Source organism: Pseudozyma flocculosa (assembly GCF_000417875.1).
Source record: "Pseudozyma flocculosa PF-1 unplaced genomic scaffold scaffold00015, whole genome shotgun sequence".
NCBI lineage: Eukaryota > Fungi > Basidiomycota > Ustilaginomycetes > Ustilaginales > Ustilaginaceae > Pseudozyma > Pseudozyma flocculosa.
In genome coordinates, this window is record NW_006920883.1 from 488,901 (window position 1) to 503,075 (window position 14,175).

The window sequence follows — 14,175 nt, forward strand, 5'->3', positions numbered from 1 at the left end:
AAAATGACACTTTTTGCCTATGTCAGCACAGGGGGCCCTGCATACGCACATTTGGCCCCTTGCCACCCGGGCCTTTGCGAAATCCATCCGCTGCCTATCTGTCTCTCCTGCCTCCTACCACCACCACCTGGTGCCAGCCACCACCACCCGGTGCCAGCCGCCAGCACTTGCCAGCAGCCGCCACCACTCGCCAGCATCTGCCAGCCAGCCATCAGCCAGCCGTCAGCGCAGCCAGCAGCCAGCCAGCCTGCCACCTGCCAGCCACCAGCAAGGCCCATTACCCACCAGGCCCAGCTGCCCAGCCGCCACCTGAGCCGGCCAGCCAGCCGCCAGCCGCCAGCCGCCAGCGAGGCTCAGCAAGAGGCCCAGCCAGCCAGCCACCTGCCAAGCCAGCAGCCACCAGCCGGCTCAGCCAGCCACCCGGTGAGTTGCCAGCCGCCGCTGCTTCCGCCCCGCCGCTGCTTCCGCCAGCAGCCACTGTCAATCATCGGAAACGTCGGAGAGGCCTCCTCCGGCGTCTCCGATGATTGAGGCACTTGCTTCTGCTCCGCCTCATGTGAATTTGTGCTGCTCTTGTCCTTCTGCTGCTCTGCGCGCCGTTGCTGACTCCTTTGCTCCCGTCTCCCTTTTGCCTGCTCCTCCCTTACCGCCTTTCTTTGCTTCCAACAATGCTCTGCCGCTGTTGCCTGCTGCCGCCCTGCCGCCTGCCTTCCTGCTTGCTCGCCCCGCCTCCCACAAATGCCGTTGCCGCGCCCCTCCTTTGATCACCTTGCCTGTTTGCTGGTACCGCAGTAGTGTAACTAGATTTTGCAATCATGAATACAATGCCCGTGGAATACATACGGCTGCGGGTGCGAGGGCAGGCATGCGGTAAGCGCTGCGAGGGTCCTCTATGGCCAAAAGTGCTGTAGGTCCTCCTACGGCACCAGATGACATATGGAATTAACGATCTCCTACGGCACTGCCATATTGTACGAGATCTACGATTCCTGAAATTGCAGGCCAAAAGCCTGCCCCTAGCTACAAATTGCTGTTGAGGTCGCTCACGCTTCTGCCCTCTTCTCAGCCTCTTCAGCTGCCGCCACCACCACTCAGTACCCTCCCATGCCTCACCAGGGGAAGGTTGAGACCTCATGCTCCCGGTGAGTGCCTGCGCCGCTGCCGCCGATTGGCTGTGTTGGACCTAGAGTGCCATTAACAGTGCTGACACGCCTCCTTATTGCCTCTTTGTTGCCGTTGCCTTCTAGACCAACCTTGCCACACTACAGGCTTGCGCTGACGCAGGCCCAAAGCCAGGGCCACGCTGACCCTGACGCGACTTTTTTCTCGGCCGAGCGGACCTGGTTTTTTGCCTGCCAGCAAGGCAGCCCCTCAACTGAGCATTTTTGCCACCCGGCCCTCCTCCCTCTTTCCCCTCCTGCCACCACCATCCAAATCCAGCCCAGGCCTGCTCCTAGCTCTCCGCTTGCGCGTGCTTCTCTTCTTCAGCGCTTGCTCAGGTGAGTTGCTACAGTACCATACCGCTGCATTCATAGCTAGCAGCAAAAGGAATTTCCGATTTTTCCAATCGCACAGGCTGTGCGATCCAGGATTTAAGAGTCATTATACAAGTGCGATCTGAAATCCTGGCCACTATGAGTGGATTTCAGATTGCAGGCAGGAAAAATTCAGGATCTCAGATCGCAGCTGATGGCATGCCTGCTGCGATCTGAGAAATTGCACAAGCTGGCCGCAGCTAGATTTTCAAATTGTTATACACGTGCGATTTTTTTTTTTTTTTTTTTTTTTTGTTTACCAGATCCTGATGCTAGCTATGAGTGTTGCAGGAGATCATCAAACCCCTACAGCACCCAGGGCCATAGGGGGCCTAGGACATTTTTGACTGTATGGGTCTGCTGCCCTGCTTGCCATAGGGGTATCTCGCTTGCCCAGCTGATCAATGCTAGATATGCCTCTAATTCAGCCGTTAGCAGCAGAATTTGTTTGCTTGACAAGCTGTGTTGAAAAAAATTGGCAGAGTTTTGCTGCTACGTGGCTGCAGCCCCCAGCGACGGACACGCACACACCGGCAAATGTAGATTCTCGCGGTCGTGGCGAGCTAAGCAAGATCGGATTCAAGGAACGTTTTAGATGTCTTCAAAGTCAAATTTGACGAGGAGGGTGCCGTGTGTCTCGCGCCCCTTGAGATCGAGCAGGCGGATGAAGCGCCAGTGGGGAGTGCAGTAGCTCAACCTCACGGCAGCGACGGCAAACATGGGGTTACGCGAGAACTTGTCGTCGCTCTTGACGATCAGCCGGAGGAAGGTGAGCTCGTTGTCGTCGTACTCCCACTCCAGGACTTCGTTCCAGATTGGGTCGGTGTTGATGGGCTGCTCGCCCTTGTGGATGATCTGCAGCTTGTGCTGCTTGTAACCCGAGGTCTTCCTCTTGGGCGGCTTGCGTTCCAGGTCGCTCGGGTGGACGAGGGTGCAGCTGACGTATGGGCGAATATCGTCGGCTTGGCGTCCGCTAGGGATGGGGAGGTCGGTGGCACCCGCGATGTGGAGCTTCAGCTTCTTACGGCCCGTGGAAAGGTCTCCGCTGCCGCCAATCCGCAGGGCTGCGGGCTTGAGGACGTATCCGTCCGAGCCGCTGAAGAGGGCCTCGTTGAGTTGCATGGCATGGTCGTAAGACTGCCAGTTGAGAGCGCATACCTGGGCCCCGACGCCCCAGAACGGGACCGGGTTGAGGTTGCGGGACGAGATGCGTGTTCCTTTGGGGTAGACACGCATCAGATGGCGGGCATTGTGGCGAGCAATCTTGTCGCCCGATTTGGGGATGAGTGAGCCGACGCCGCTTTCTGACATATTGATGAGATGGTTGTGGGGCCCCGCGGCGAGTTCGCCGCTCAGCCACGAGTCGTTGACGGGTTTGACCGACTGGGCATAGACTCCGAGGGCCGCAAGCTCGGGAATGATGCCGACGGCCTTCGTGGCTTTCTTCTTCTCCTTGTACTTCTTCCGGTCCTCTTGGTGCTCAGCGTCTTCGTCATCACTCGAGCTGCTGCTGCTGCTGGAATCGTCGCCGTCACCATCGCCTTTCTCGCCGGCCAGGTGGAACTCAACCATGACGGCGATCTTGGCCCCCAGGTGGTCCAGCCGGATCTTTTCGCCGGTGCCCTGCTGCTCCGAGTGGCCTTCGGCTCGTACGGCCTCGCTGACGAGCCGGTCCTGCCAGACCTCCTGCATGATTTGGACGAGCCTGAGCTGCCCCTGAGCGTTGCAGTGGTTCTCGAGCGAGATGAGTACGGGGGCGGGATGGAGGGACTGGTCGCGGGCAGCCTGCTCGACCTCCTTGTCGATCGCGTCACGGATCGTCTCGCATACGGCTCGGAAGGAGATGTGGGAGGCGAGGGTGTAGCCGTGAGTGACCTTGGGTTCTTCGGCATCGTCATCGTCGTCCCAAGCATCGATCTCAACGCAGCGGGCTCCGGTGAGGAGCGCCCTTTCGTAGGCCACGGCCGAAGAGGTGCCGTAAAGCTGATGGGCCATGAGGTAGGTGTTGTGGCTCGAGCCTGGACACCAGGGCAAGGGCAGATTGGCGAAGCATCAGCGAAGATCCAGCATGCCGGGCGGAGCAGCGAGAACAGGGCGGATGAGACCGGGGCTTCGACCAACTGATGAAGTATTCCGATAAAGGGTGGGAGCGATCGGTGGCATGGGCTGGTACCTCGATGTGAGGTGCGTCGAGGAGCTCGCAAATTGCCGGCGTCATCTACAGCCGGCGGAACGAGCGCGAGTGTGAGCGGGAAGGGAGCGGATCAGTCTGAGCACGACGAGAGCTGATGCGGAGGGGCAGAATGGACGTACGGATTCGCTGTCGGGGGCGGCGTCTTGGTGGGAGAGGACGTTGTTGTCGACGAGGAAGCGACGGAGGGCGTGGCTGACCCTGAGCTGTCGCTTTGTGATTGCCGTGGGCCTGGAGGCATGGCCTCCGCCTGCGATGGAGTCGAAGTCAAACTGTTCGCCGAGGTCCTCGTCATCTTGTGCCTTTGAAAAGGGGTTGAGCCTCGAGAGGCGCGAGGTTAGGATCGAAGGGGTGCCTTGGTCGTCGTTGGCGGTGCTGGGCGTGTTGAAGTGTGACATTGTGGCGCGGGGGAATCAGGGTAGAGAGCGCTTCCACGAGGCCAGCGAGGGAGGCGGTGGCGGTGGCGGTGGTGGTGGTGGTGGTAAGGGAAGCAAAGAGTTGGATGGGTCGGACCGATGCCGGGGCGGCGGCCAAGGGCTCAGTCGTACATCACTCACGGCTCTCTGTGACGCCAAGCAGAAGCGGACGGGCCATGTGGAGGCTTGGCACGGCAGGCCAGGCTGTGGGCTTCACGGCCAAACGAAGAGCCCAACGGCGGTGGGTGCGTGGCCCAGGCGTGGCAGCGGCACTTTGCTGCCTGGCCTGGTAGCCACCTCTTCTTGATTGCACCTTCCACCCGTCCCATCAAGACGCCGCGAGACGCCGCGATAAAGGCCATACGACCCCAGCATGACCGACCCTCGAACCGATACCTCTACCTCGTCCCCCTACAGGCCATCGCTCGACGAGGACCTCGATCCGAGATACACGACCGAGTCCTATCAGCAGCAGCAGCCGCCGCCGCCGCCGTCAAACACCCACCACACCGTCGTCTTTGACGCCACCTCGCACGACCATTCCCCATCCCACGGCTTCCCTTCGTCCACCGTACCGCCTGTTCAGCCAGCTTGGTCCGTCGCCGGTCCGCCTCGCCTCTCGGATCATTCGAGCCCCTTTGCGCAGTCCTTCAACACCTCTCAATCCTGGAGCCTGAGCAGCGTCTGCGCCATCGCTTGGGCGCTGCCCCCTTTTACCAGCCTAATCGTCCTCGTCTGGGAGACCGAGAGCGTGAGTACTAGTGTGGAGCCTCGCAGCGCAGTCGAATCGGCGGCTCCTTCACCTTGCTTCGCATTGCATTGAAAGCCTCCCTCTCTCTTTCTCTGACCCCTCTGACGCACCTCGTCTTCGCGGCTGCTCTCGGCCCACCGCTCACCGCGCGCTGACTCCAACAGGACTTGGCCCGCTTCCACGCCTATCAATCCGGCATCCTTGGTGGCGCGCTCCTCGTCGCCCTCTGGTTGGTGCGGTCGGTCCTCGGCCTCAAAACCATCGGCCTGCTGATGGGCATGGCCGCCCTCGGCTGGTTCTGGGTCTGCGGGTGAGTCTGGCGCCCAGTTGGGCGGGCTCCAACATTGCTCCATCGCGACGTGCCCAGGACTGACCACCGTCTTGCCTCGTCCCGCTCCGTCTCGGACGCCACGAACGTGCAGCTCGACGGCGCATAAGGCAGCGCCATCGCTGGCAAGGAATCCCTACCTGCCCCACGTCGGCGACATAGCCTCAAGATGGGTGGGGGAAGAGTGAAACGGCGCGCCCAGCAAGTCGCAGACATCCGCATCGCCTCCGCCGCCTCGTGTGTACGTGTGTGTTGATAGCCATGAGTGCAGCGTGTTCCAGCTTGTGTCTTGCTGTCGTCCTCGAGTTCGGTCGCCGGCCGTACAGCCACGGCAGAGGGCGTCGACGTGGGAAGAAGCTGAGGGGTGACAGGATCGCCGAGATCTGTCGAGTCTCAAGCATCTCCTCGCCTTTGCCGCCGTCGCCGTCGTCGTCGCACGAACCGAGCCGGACCAGCCAGGTTGAGGCAGGCGGGAGACCTCACCACCACCATCACCACGCCCTGGAGTGGACGCCTCTGGGTCGGTTGCAGGCGCCGAGGCCAGGCAGCGCTCGCGGGGCTGGCCGCCGCCGCCGGGTGTTGCTTGCTGCTGGGTGCTTTGACCTGACCCGTGCGCGATCGAGCACCAGTCGGATCCAGAGGAATTTGAACTCCCCCCCCGGAGCCGCCCAAGAGAAATGAATTGGAGAGGGGGATGGAGATTAGAAATCTCAAGAATCTCTTGAATCGGTGGTATTGCGGCCTCGCACCTCAAAGGGATGGGCGCGGGAGCAGGTGCCAGCGCGGCAGGCCTACCTGGCGTTGCAGTCCAGGCCAGGCCAGGGCGGGCAGGCTCGCGACGAGCTCAGGCCAACAAACGACGTTGGGCTGGCGTGAATGGGCTGCTGGCTGGCTGGCTGGCACGCCGGCCGCCGCCTCCAGTCCTAGGCTGGGGGCGTGGTCGACGTGGCATGGCCAGAGGCGCTCCTTCCTTGGATGCCACCTCCTTGTCTTCTGCACCCTCCCCACCGTATCGCCATCATAACGTCCCTCCCCATCTTCATCTGTACCGTCACGCCCCTTCCTGACGACCCGGCACGACAGCGCGCAGATATTGCCTGCGTTCTCCCCCTTTCGAGCCACCTCTCTCCCTTCACCCACGGCAGTCTCGACTCACACATCGCTCACCCTGAGTTTCGGGCTCGCCGCTCGTTCGCAGCGCCGCAAAGACCTCCCTGCTTGCTGCTACGCCCCGCCTTGATCTCTCGTCGCTGCAAGCTCGCTCTTCGCCTCGTCCCGACCCATCTTCGTCCGCCCAAAGCTTTTCGCCGCGAGTCTGGCAGCGCCGGTTCCTGCCTTGACCTGGCACGACAGAGCTGCATACAGCCGCAACCACTCCGACCTGCCCATCAACTCCTGGCTTTTCACGCCGCATCATGAAGGCAAACATCGGCCGCACCGCCACCTTCACCTGGTCGCCCTCGGCGCTCGAGACGGATAGCCCCCTGATCGCCACCGGCACCGTCGCAGGCGCCCTCGACGAGAGCTTCAGCAACGAGAGCGTTCTCGAGCTCTGGCAGCCCGGCTACTCCTCCTCGCCATCCGACCAGTCCGACGCCAAGCCCCTCGGCAGCGTCGCTACCAGCGCCCGGTGGGTACCGTGATAGAGCTCCAGTCGATCGCCGCGCCTCGTTGCCTTCGTTGGTCCGTGTTGGCTGACACTGCTTTCTGCCTTCGTCTCCTTCCTGCGTCTACGCCGATCTTTCTCCCCCTCATCCAGCTTCAACCGCCTTGCCTGGGGCTACGTCAACCCGTCCCGACCAAAAGGCCTACTAGCTGCCGGCCTCGAGAATGGCGAGCTCGCAATCTGGGATGCCGACAAGGTCCTCGCTGGCTCGAGTCCTGAAGAGTATGTCGTCGGACTCCTGGCATTCACGCGCGCGAACCGGCCTCTGACTGACACCACGATGGCTTCCGGTCCTCTCCTTCCTCTGCAGCTCGCAAGTCATGAAGAATAACACGCACTCGGGTCCGGTCCGCGGTCTCGATTTCAATGGACTCCAGCCAAACCTCCTGTCGAGCGGTGCCGTCAATGGCGAGGTAAGTTTTTTGTTGCCCCCTTCTGGTGCGGCTGAACCCAGGCGCCACCGGGCCTGTGTGCTGCTTGCCCACTCCGCAGTCGTCCAGTCTGGTTCTGACATCTGCCGACACCTTCCCACCCTTGACAGATCTTCATCTGGGACCTCAACTCGCCCGGAAAGCCGTACTCGCCGGGCGCTCGCTCGCAAAAGCTCGACGAGATCACCTCGCTCGCGTGGAACGCCCAGGTGCCCCACGTCCTGGCCACGTCGTCGTCGAGCGGGTATACCGTGGTCTGGGACCTGAAAGGCAAGCGCGAGGTCGTCGCTCTTCAATACGGCGGAGGCGCTGGCACCGCGGGCGGCAACCTCGGCGGCATGAACGGCGGCGTCGGTGGCGCGCTGGCAGCCGGAGGCCGACGCGGCATGAGCGCCGTCGCATGGCACCCTGACACGCCGACGCGCCTCGTCACTGCGAGCGAGGACGATACCAGCCCCGTCATCATGCTCTGGGACCTGCGAAACTCTCGCGCTCCCGAGAAGATCATGACTGGGCACGACAAGGGTGTGCTGTCGCTCTCGTGGTGCAAGCAGGACGCCGACCTGCTCCTCTCCTGCGGCAAGGACAACCGCGCCATCTGCTGGAATCCGCAGACGTGCGAGATCGTCGGCGAGCTCCCTTCAAGCTCCAACTGGTCGTTCGAGGTCCAGTGGTGCCCGCGTAACCCGGGCATGCTGGCCACCGCCAGCTTCGACGGACGCATCGGGGTCCACTCCCTGCAGAGCACCAACGCTCCGGAAGGCGATCCGGTCGCGGCAGCTCCCGTCGCAGAGGGCTCCGACTTCTTCAACATGCCCGCCCAGACCGATGCGCCCTCCAAGGGCCTGTCGCTCAAGCAGCCGCCCAAGTGGCTGCGTCGGCCCGTCTCGGCCACCTTCGGTTTCGGCGGCCAACTGGTCTCGACGAGCAACTTGCCCGGGGCTACCGGCAAGACGCAGAGCAGCACCATCCACCTCCGCGACGTCGTCACCGAGCCCTCAATCGTCCAGAGGGCCACCAGGCTGCAGCAGGCTCTCGACTCGCAGACCTTGGCCGACTTCTGTCAAGAGCGTAGCAAGGACTCAACCGCCCGCCACGACATCGCCAACTGGAAGGCGCTCCAGACGCTGTTCCGAGCCGACTCGCGAGACGAGCTCGTCGCGCTCCTCGGCTTCTCGAAGGAGGACGTCGCCGCCAAGGTCTCTGGTGCCATCGAGGCCTTCAAGTCGACCGACCTCGCCTCAACGGCTCCTTCCGCTACAGCTGCCACCGAGGCGACCGCCGCTGTCGACACTGCATCTGGTGCGGCCAGCGAGGAAGCCACTCCCGCACCGAACGGGGATGCCTCGGCTGACTCGGTTGCTGGACAAGGCGAGAGCGATGCCCCTCAGGACCAGGAAGCCAGCCTCTTCGGCGAAGAAGGCGCTGCCGCCAACAGTACCCCCGCCAACGCCTCCGCCGCCGACTTTTTCGACCAAATCGGCGATGGCGAGGCGGATGCTCCACTTGCCGACCCCTCTTCTGCAGAGACCGGATCCGCTGCCGGGGCCAAGGCGTCGCCCTTCCGCATCTATCCTGCCGAGGAGTCGACGGCGGACAAGCTCATTACCCGAGCCCTCGTCCTTGGTGACTTCGAGAGCGCCGTCTCGCTGTGCATTTCGTCGGACCGCTTCGCCGACGCCCTCCTGCTCGCCGTCCGCGGCGGTCAAGACCTGCTCGAGCGGACGCAGAAGGCCTACTTCGAGAAGCGGACCGCCCAGCTGCCCTATCTGCGGCTTTTCCAGAGCATTGTGTCCAACGATCTGTCGGATGTCGTGCAGAACGCGGAGCTCGCCGAGTGGCAAGAGATCTTCGTGGTGCTCTGCACCTTTGCCAAGCAGGACGAGTTCAGCAACCTGGCCGAACAGCTCGGACAGCGCCTCGAGGCCAAGTACATCTCTACACAAGGCAGCGACCCGAGCGCGTCAAAGGAGCACCGCAGGGACGCCGTGCTCTGCTACCTGGCAGCTGGCAAGCTGGAGAAGGTGGCCGGAATGTGGATCGACGAGATGCGCGAGGAGGAGCTCGCCCTCCGCAACGGCGCCAGGGACGATTCCGCGGAGCAGGGCACCTTGTATTCGGCCCACGCCGAGGCCCTCCAGACGTTCATGGAGAAGATCACTGTCTTCCAGAATGCGGTCGGGTACGTCGATGTCGACTTGCAGCAAACGGTGTCCGGCGTCGATGCCGGCCGCAATTACAAGCTCGGCGCTCTCTACGACAAGATCCACGAGTACATCGAGCTGCTGGCGGACCAGGGTCTCATCTCGTCCGCGCTCAAGTTCGTCGACCAGACCCCTGTCGACTATCGTCCCAAGAGCAGCGCCCTGCCCGGGCTCGCGGGGCCTTCGACGGCCGTGGGCCTGACTGCCGGCGCCATCAAGCAGCGGCTCTTGCAGGCCGAGGCCGCCCGGCCCCGGGCTGACTTCGGCGCCCATGCGAGCGATGCGTACACAACCGCGGCTCCTGGTGCTACCTCTGCTACCGCTGCTTCGACCAACGGCTACAGCTACGACCAGTACTCAGCTGCTTCAACCGCCAATGCCGGGTCGGCCGCAGTCCCCCCGGTGCCTTCGGTGCCTTCGGTGCCCATGGTGCCCGCGGTGCCCTCGTACGCGGGCCAGGATTCCTACGCCGCTGCTCCTGCCTCGCAGCCTGCGGCGGCCCAGCCTCAGACACAGAGCCGGTATGCCCCTTCGGTTCCGACGCCCGCGGCAGGCCCCGGCTTCGGTCTGCCCAATGCCCAGGACTACGCCTACAGCCCCTACTCGGCTCCAAGTCAGGCGTACGGTGCGACGGATCCGGCTGCTGTGCCTCCACCGCCCATGGGCATGTCTTACCAGTCGAAGCAGCAGGCGCTCCCACCGCCCCCGCCGGTCAAGCGCGACAACAGCGGCTGGAACGATGTCCCTCTGGCGGCCACCGCGCCCATCCGCACGCCGAGCGCGATGGGTCAGAAGGCCAAGGCGATCACCTCGCCTTTCCCCAACTCCCCCGCCTCCACGCCCGCTCCCTACGGCGCCGCCCCACCGCAGGGTCCCCCTCGCGGGTCGACGCCTTCACGCGGACTCATGAGCCCGCCTCCCCCCGGCGTCGGTCAGCAGTATGGCGCTCGCCCTGGCGGCGTCCAGAGCCCCCCTGGATTCCGACCCCCTCCCGGCGCAGCTGGTGTCCCGCCTCCGCCGCGACCCGGCCAGGCCGGACCTCCGCCGCCCGGCCCGTATGGACAACCTCAACAGCACCACCACCAGCAGCATCAGCAGATGCCTCCTCCCGGCGTCCCAGGTCACGGCGGTCCTGCAGCTGGACCCTACGGCCGACCTCCGTCCGCGATGGGGTCGTACGGTCCACCCGGCGGTGCAGCGCCGTCCGGCGCGCCTCGACCGCCGCCCGGAGGACCCGGTATGGGCATGCCGGGCCAGCCTGGAGTGCCGGGCATGGCACCGCCTCCCGGAGGTGCGCCGATGCGAGCTGTGACGCCCGGAGCCGGAGCTGGTGCTCCCCCGCGAAGCGCAACGCCTGGCGCCAAGGCCACGCCCGCCCTCAAGTATCGTGAGTAGGCTGCGGCGGCGCTGAGCAAATCTCTTGCACCGGCATGCTGACGTCGAAATACCCATCTGTCTCCCTCTCTGATGCGCAGCCGCCGGCGATCGATCGCACATTCCCGACAACCAGAAGCCCATTCTGCAGACCCTGAGCCAGGAGCTTGGGCGCCTGAAGGCGATGTCGCCGCCGAACCAGAAGCGCATGGTCGACGATACCGAGAGGAGGATCAACCTGCTGCTCGACCACCTCAACTGCGGCACGATCGACGCCAAACTGATCCAGGGGCTCCTGCAGCTCGTCGGAGGTGAGTGCTCCACGTCTCGTCGCATGATGCTTGACGGATCTTCTCGTGTCGGCGTGCGACTTGTCCTGACAGGCAACGATTCTCGAACCCTGTCTCTCCCTCGTTTCGTCGCAGCCATCAACGCGCGAAACCAGCAAGCTGCACTCAACATCCACCTGCAGCTCGTCACGAGCGCCACGGGCGACATCACTGCTGGCCTGGTCGGCGTCAAGATGCTGATTTCGAGGATGGGCGCGTGAAGGCCAGGACTTGCTGCCCTCGAGCTGAACGCATCCAACCGGGGTCGGACCGGCATTCGCTCTTGACCTGCGTAACCGTCCTTGTATGATGGCCGATGCGCCAGCCGCCTCTAGCGACGACGAGAAAATCGAAATAACAGTTCTCCAATGCCTCTACGACTTTCATAGGATTACCACTCCTGGACCGAAGTGAGGATCGAGGCAGTCGTCCCAGGATCATGGCGCGCGAGCGTGATGGCATCAAGTATCGGTGTCTGTCGAGCAGGTGGAGCGAGGCGGCATGGCCTCGCCTGGCGCTCAAGAGGTCAGGTCACGACGAAGGGGCGGGTGAGGGAAGCAAGCGGAGCGGATAACGTGTGCCCTGCCACTGGACGCTGCCGGCATCGCCCGCGTGGAACTGGTCTGGATCGATTTCGAGGTCGTGTGCAAGGTGTTGGAGCACGAGACTAGAGGAGAGCAGGCTGAAGCGACCATACCTTTGGGCAGAGTCAGGCTTAGACTTGGCACGCCTGCGAGTGCGCACGGAGTCCGAGGTCGGGTCTGGCGACGGGTGGTAGAGGTAGCCGGTAGAGGGATCGACGTGTAGCGAGTCGGGGGCAAAGTCGTGCTGGAGGGAGCCGGCGTAGTGGAGCTTTCCGGTGCTTGTGAGCTCGCGAAAGACGATGGGCGTGTCCTGGGTCTTTACAAAGTTGAGTTCGGGCCCGCAGGGGCTGAGCCACTCGTAGCCATCGTCGTTGGCCAGACGGCATGCCAGTTGGCGGGCGGTGTCGGTGTCGGTGTCGGCGTCCTGTAGCCTCGGATCGTCGGGCCACTGCGGGCCGGATGCCGGGGCTGCGGAGAGGATGTCGTACTGTGCGATTCGAGCCCCGTCGCGAGAGGTGGGCGAGCTCGGGTTGGGGCGTAGGCGGGTGAAGAAGAAGTCGAGGAAGGCGGTGTTTTTGAAGCAAGAGGTGAGGTTCTTGGGGACCTGGTCGTGGAGAAAGAGCTGGCCGTGGACGTCGACGACGTAGCGATAGACGCGCAACGGCGTGGGCGTGGGCTGAGGCGATGAGGGTGACTGCCGGGGTGAAGTAGCGTGGCAGCAGCGGCGGCGGATGGCAGTAGTGGAGCGGAGATTGTTGGCGGTGAGGCGTGGCGCAGCTTTCAAAACCATGGCGGGCGGGTGTGTGTGTGTGTGTGTGCTACAGCAGGCGTATGGGTGTGGCCATGGGTAGGTGTTGGTGGTGCAAGGTGCCGAGGCAGAGGCAGAGGCAGAGGCCAGTGGCGAGGCAACCAAAGAGGCCCCTACCAAAGCACTCGCCACAAAGACCGACAGCCCAGAGAGAGAGAGAGACTCTGTGCCCCGCAGAGAAGAGGAACACACACACACACAAGCGGACGGCTTTGGTTGCTTGGGCGACGCCTCCACCCCTTGGCCGAGCGTTGGGCTTCAAACGTTCGGCTCTCGGGCTGCAAGCCGAGGCACCGTCAGTGCAAGCCTCGTCGGCTCCGATGGCCACGCCCCGACTTTTCCAGCCACCTCGAAGCTTCACGCCGCAAGGCCCCAGCAAAGGGGGCCCTCCCTCTAAGCAACCCCCACCCGCCCATCCTCAACCATCATCTCTGGCCCGCACTCGACACACACTACTACGCATCGACACCAACAACAGCAGCACCGTGGCGCTTCCTGAACCGCGTCAATCGAGTGAGTATACACGACCACACCAGCGCAGTGCTCAAGGGCCAGAGCATCCGCCTCCTGCCCCTCAAACCTCCGACCTCGGCGTTTGACCACCCACCCTATTTCCCTCCCCTCGCCATCTTTGCACTACCAACCTCCCTCTCTCTTTCGCGCCTCCTTCGGACCCCTCCAGACGATGCCTCTCCACGCCGACCTCTGCGTGCGCCTTCAGAACGCTGCCCGCGCCCGCCTCCGCACAGTCGCCATCCCGTCCACCAAGGACAACCTCTCCATCGTCTCCATTCTACTCCAGCACGGCTTCATCCACAACGTCACCCGCGGCACCGTCGCGGGCCCTTCCACCGCCGCCTACAACCAGGCAGGCGTCGCATCAAGGAGGCTCTGGGTAGACCTCAAGTACCGCCTCGATGACCGCCCCGTTCTGGAATCCATGAGCGCCGTCTCCAAACCCTCGCGCAAGCTCAGCATGGCCACCGACGAGCTCCTCCGCCTCGCAACCGGCAGGAGGGCAAAGACCATCAACCCGCTCGAAATGGGCGAAATCGGCATCGTCGACTGCGGCAAAAACGGCTGGTGGGAGATCCGCGACGCCATAAAGAGGAAGCTCTCGGGAGAAGTCGTTGCTCGCGCTTCCTGACCAGCAGCCTCCAAAGCTTCCCGCGCTCCCCCTCTTCGACTCAGACGTACTGCCGCGTCCTCTTCTCCCTTTGCATGTATCGGCGCTCTCTGTACTCTATCCTCCACCCTGCCTCATCACGGTAAACTCGTCGTCTGCACGCCCTCGTCCCGCCCAGCTTCGAACCAGGTGATTTGCAGAGCATCGCGATCGACCCTTGTCATCACCGACAAAGCAGCAGGTTGGCCTGGCCGGCAGAGCTTCCATCGAGTCGAGCCAGACTGAGCCGGGAGGCAGCGCCAGACCATGCCAAACCGAGACGGAAGGGCATGCATGCTCTTTGAACCAAGTAGCAAAGGGCCCCCGAGACTCGCTCGCCACGTGATGAATACTTCCTGGTCGGCCCCAGTTGGCCGGGCCGCACACAGACCA

The 14,175-nt window shown here is 63.3% G+C and overlaps 5 protein-coding genes across 5 annotated transcripts; 3 read left to right on the top strand and 2 right to left on the bottom strand.

The window, feature by feature from the left end:
- Positions 1 to 2,126: 2,126 nt before the first annotated feature.
- PFL1_04643 (uncharacterized protein) lies at positions 2,127 to 3,530 on the bottom strand (the record flags this gene model as incomplete). The annotated part of the gene is made up of 1 exon (XM_007882169.1): positions 2,127 to 3,530. The coding sequence occupies one exon, from the start codon at positions 3,528 to 3,530 to the stop codon at positions 2,127 to 2,129; it is 1,404 nt and encodes a 467-aa protein (XP_007880360.1).
- Positions 3,531 to 4,515: 985 nt separating this feature from the next.
- On the top strand, positions 4,516 to 5,409 carry PFL1_04644 (uncharacterized protein; the record flags this gene model as incomplete). The annotated part of the gene is made up of 3 exons (XM_007882170.1): positions 4,516 to 4,893; positions 5,058 to 5,203; positions 5,316 to 5,409. 3 exons carry the CDS (start codon positions 4,516 to 4,518, stop codon positions 5,407 to 5,409), a joined length of 618 nt encoding a protein of 205 aa, XP_007880361.1.
- Positions 5,410 to 6,636: 1,227 nt separating this feature from the next.
- Positions 6,637 to 11,446, top strand: PFL1_04645 (uncharacterized protein; the record flags this gene model as incomplete). The annotated part of the gene is made up of 6 exons (XM_007882171.1): positions 6,637 to 6,851; positions 6,981 to 7,109; positions 7,198 to 7,300; positions 7,429 to 10,909; positions 10,998 to 11,207; positions 11,322 to 11,446. 6 exons carry the CDS (start codon positions 6,637 to 6,639, stop codon positions 11,444 to 11,446), a joined length of 4,263 nt encoding a protein of 1,420 aa, XP_007880362.1.
- Positions 11,447 to 11,756: 310 nt separating this feature from the next.
- On the bottom strand, positions 11,757 to 12,599 carry PFL1_04646 (uncharacterized protein; the record flags this gene model as incomplete). Its single annotated transcript, XM_007882172.1, has 2 exons — positions 11,757 to 12,503; positions 12,597 to 12,599. The coding sequence occupies 2 exons, from the start codon at positions 12,597 to 12,599 to the stop codon at positions 11,757 to 11,759; spliced, it is 750 nt and encodes a 249-aa protein (XP_007880363.1).
- Positions 12,600 to 12,652: 53 nt separating this feature from the next.
- On the top strand, positions 12,653 to 13,764 carry PFL1_04647 (uncharacterized protein; the record flags this gene model as incomplete). The annotated part of the gene is made up of 3 exons (XM_007882173.1): positions 12,653 to 12,656; positions 13,096 to 13,130; positions 13,300 to 13,764. The coding sequence occupies 3 exons, from the start codon at positions 12,653 to 12,655 to the stop codon at positions 13,762 to 13,764; spliced, it is 504 nt and encodes a 167-aa protein (XP_007880364.1).
- Between the last annotated feature and the right edge of the window lie 411 nt (positions 13,765 to 14,175).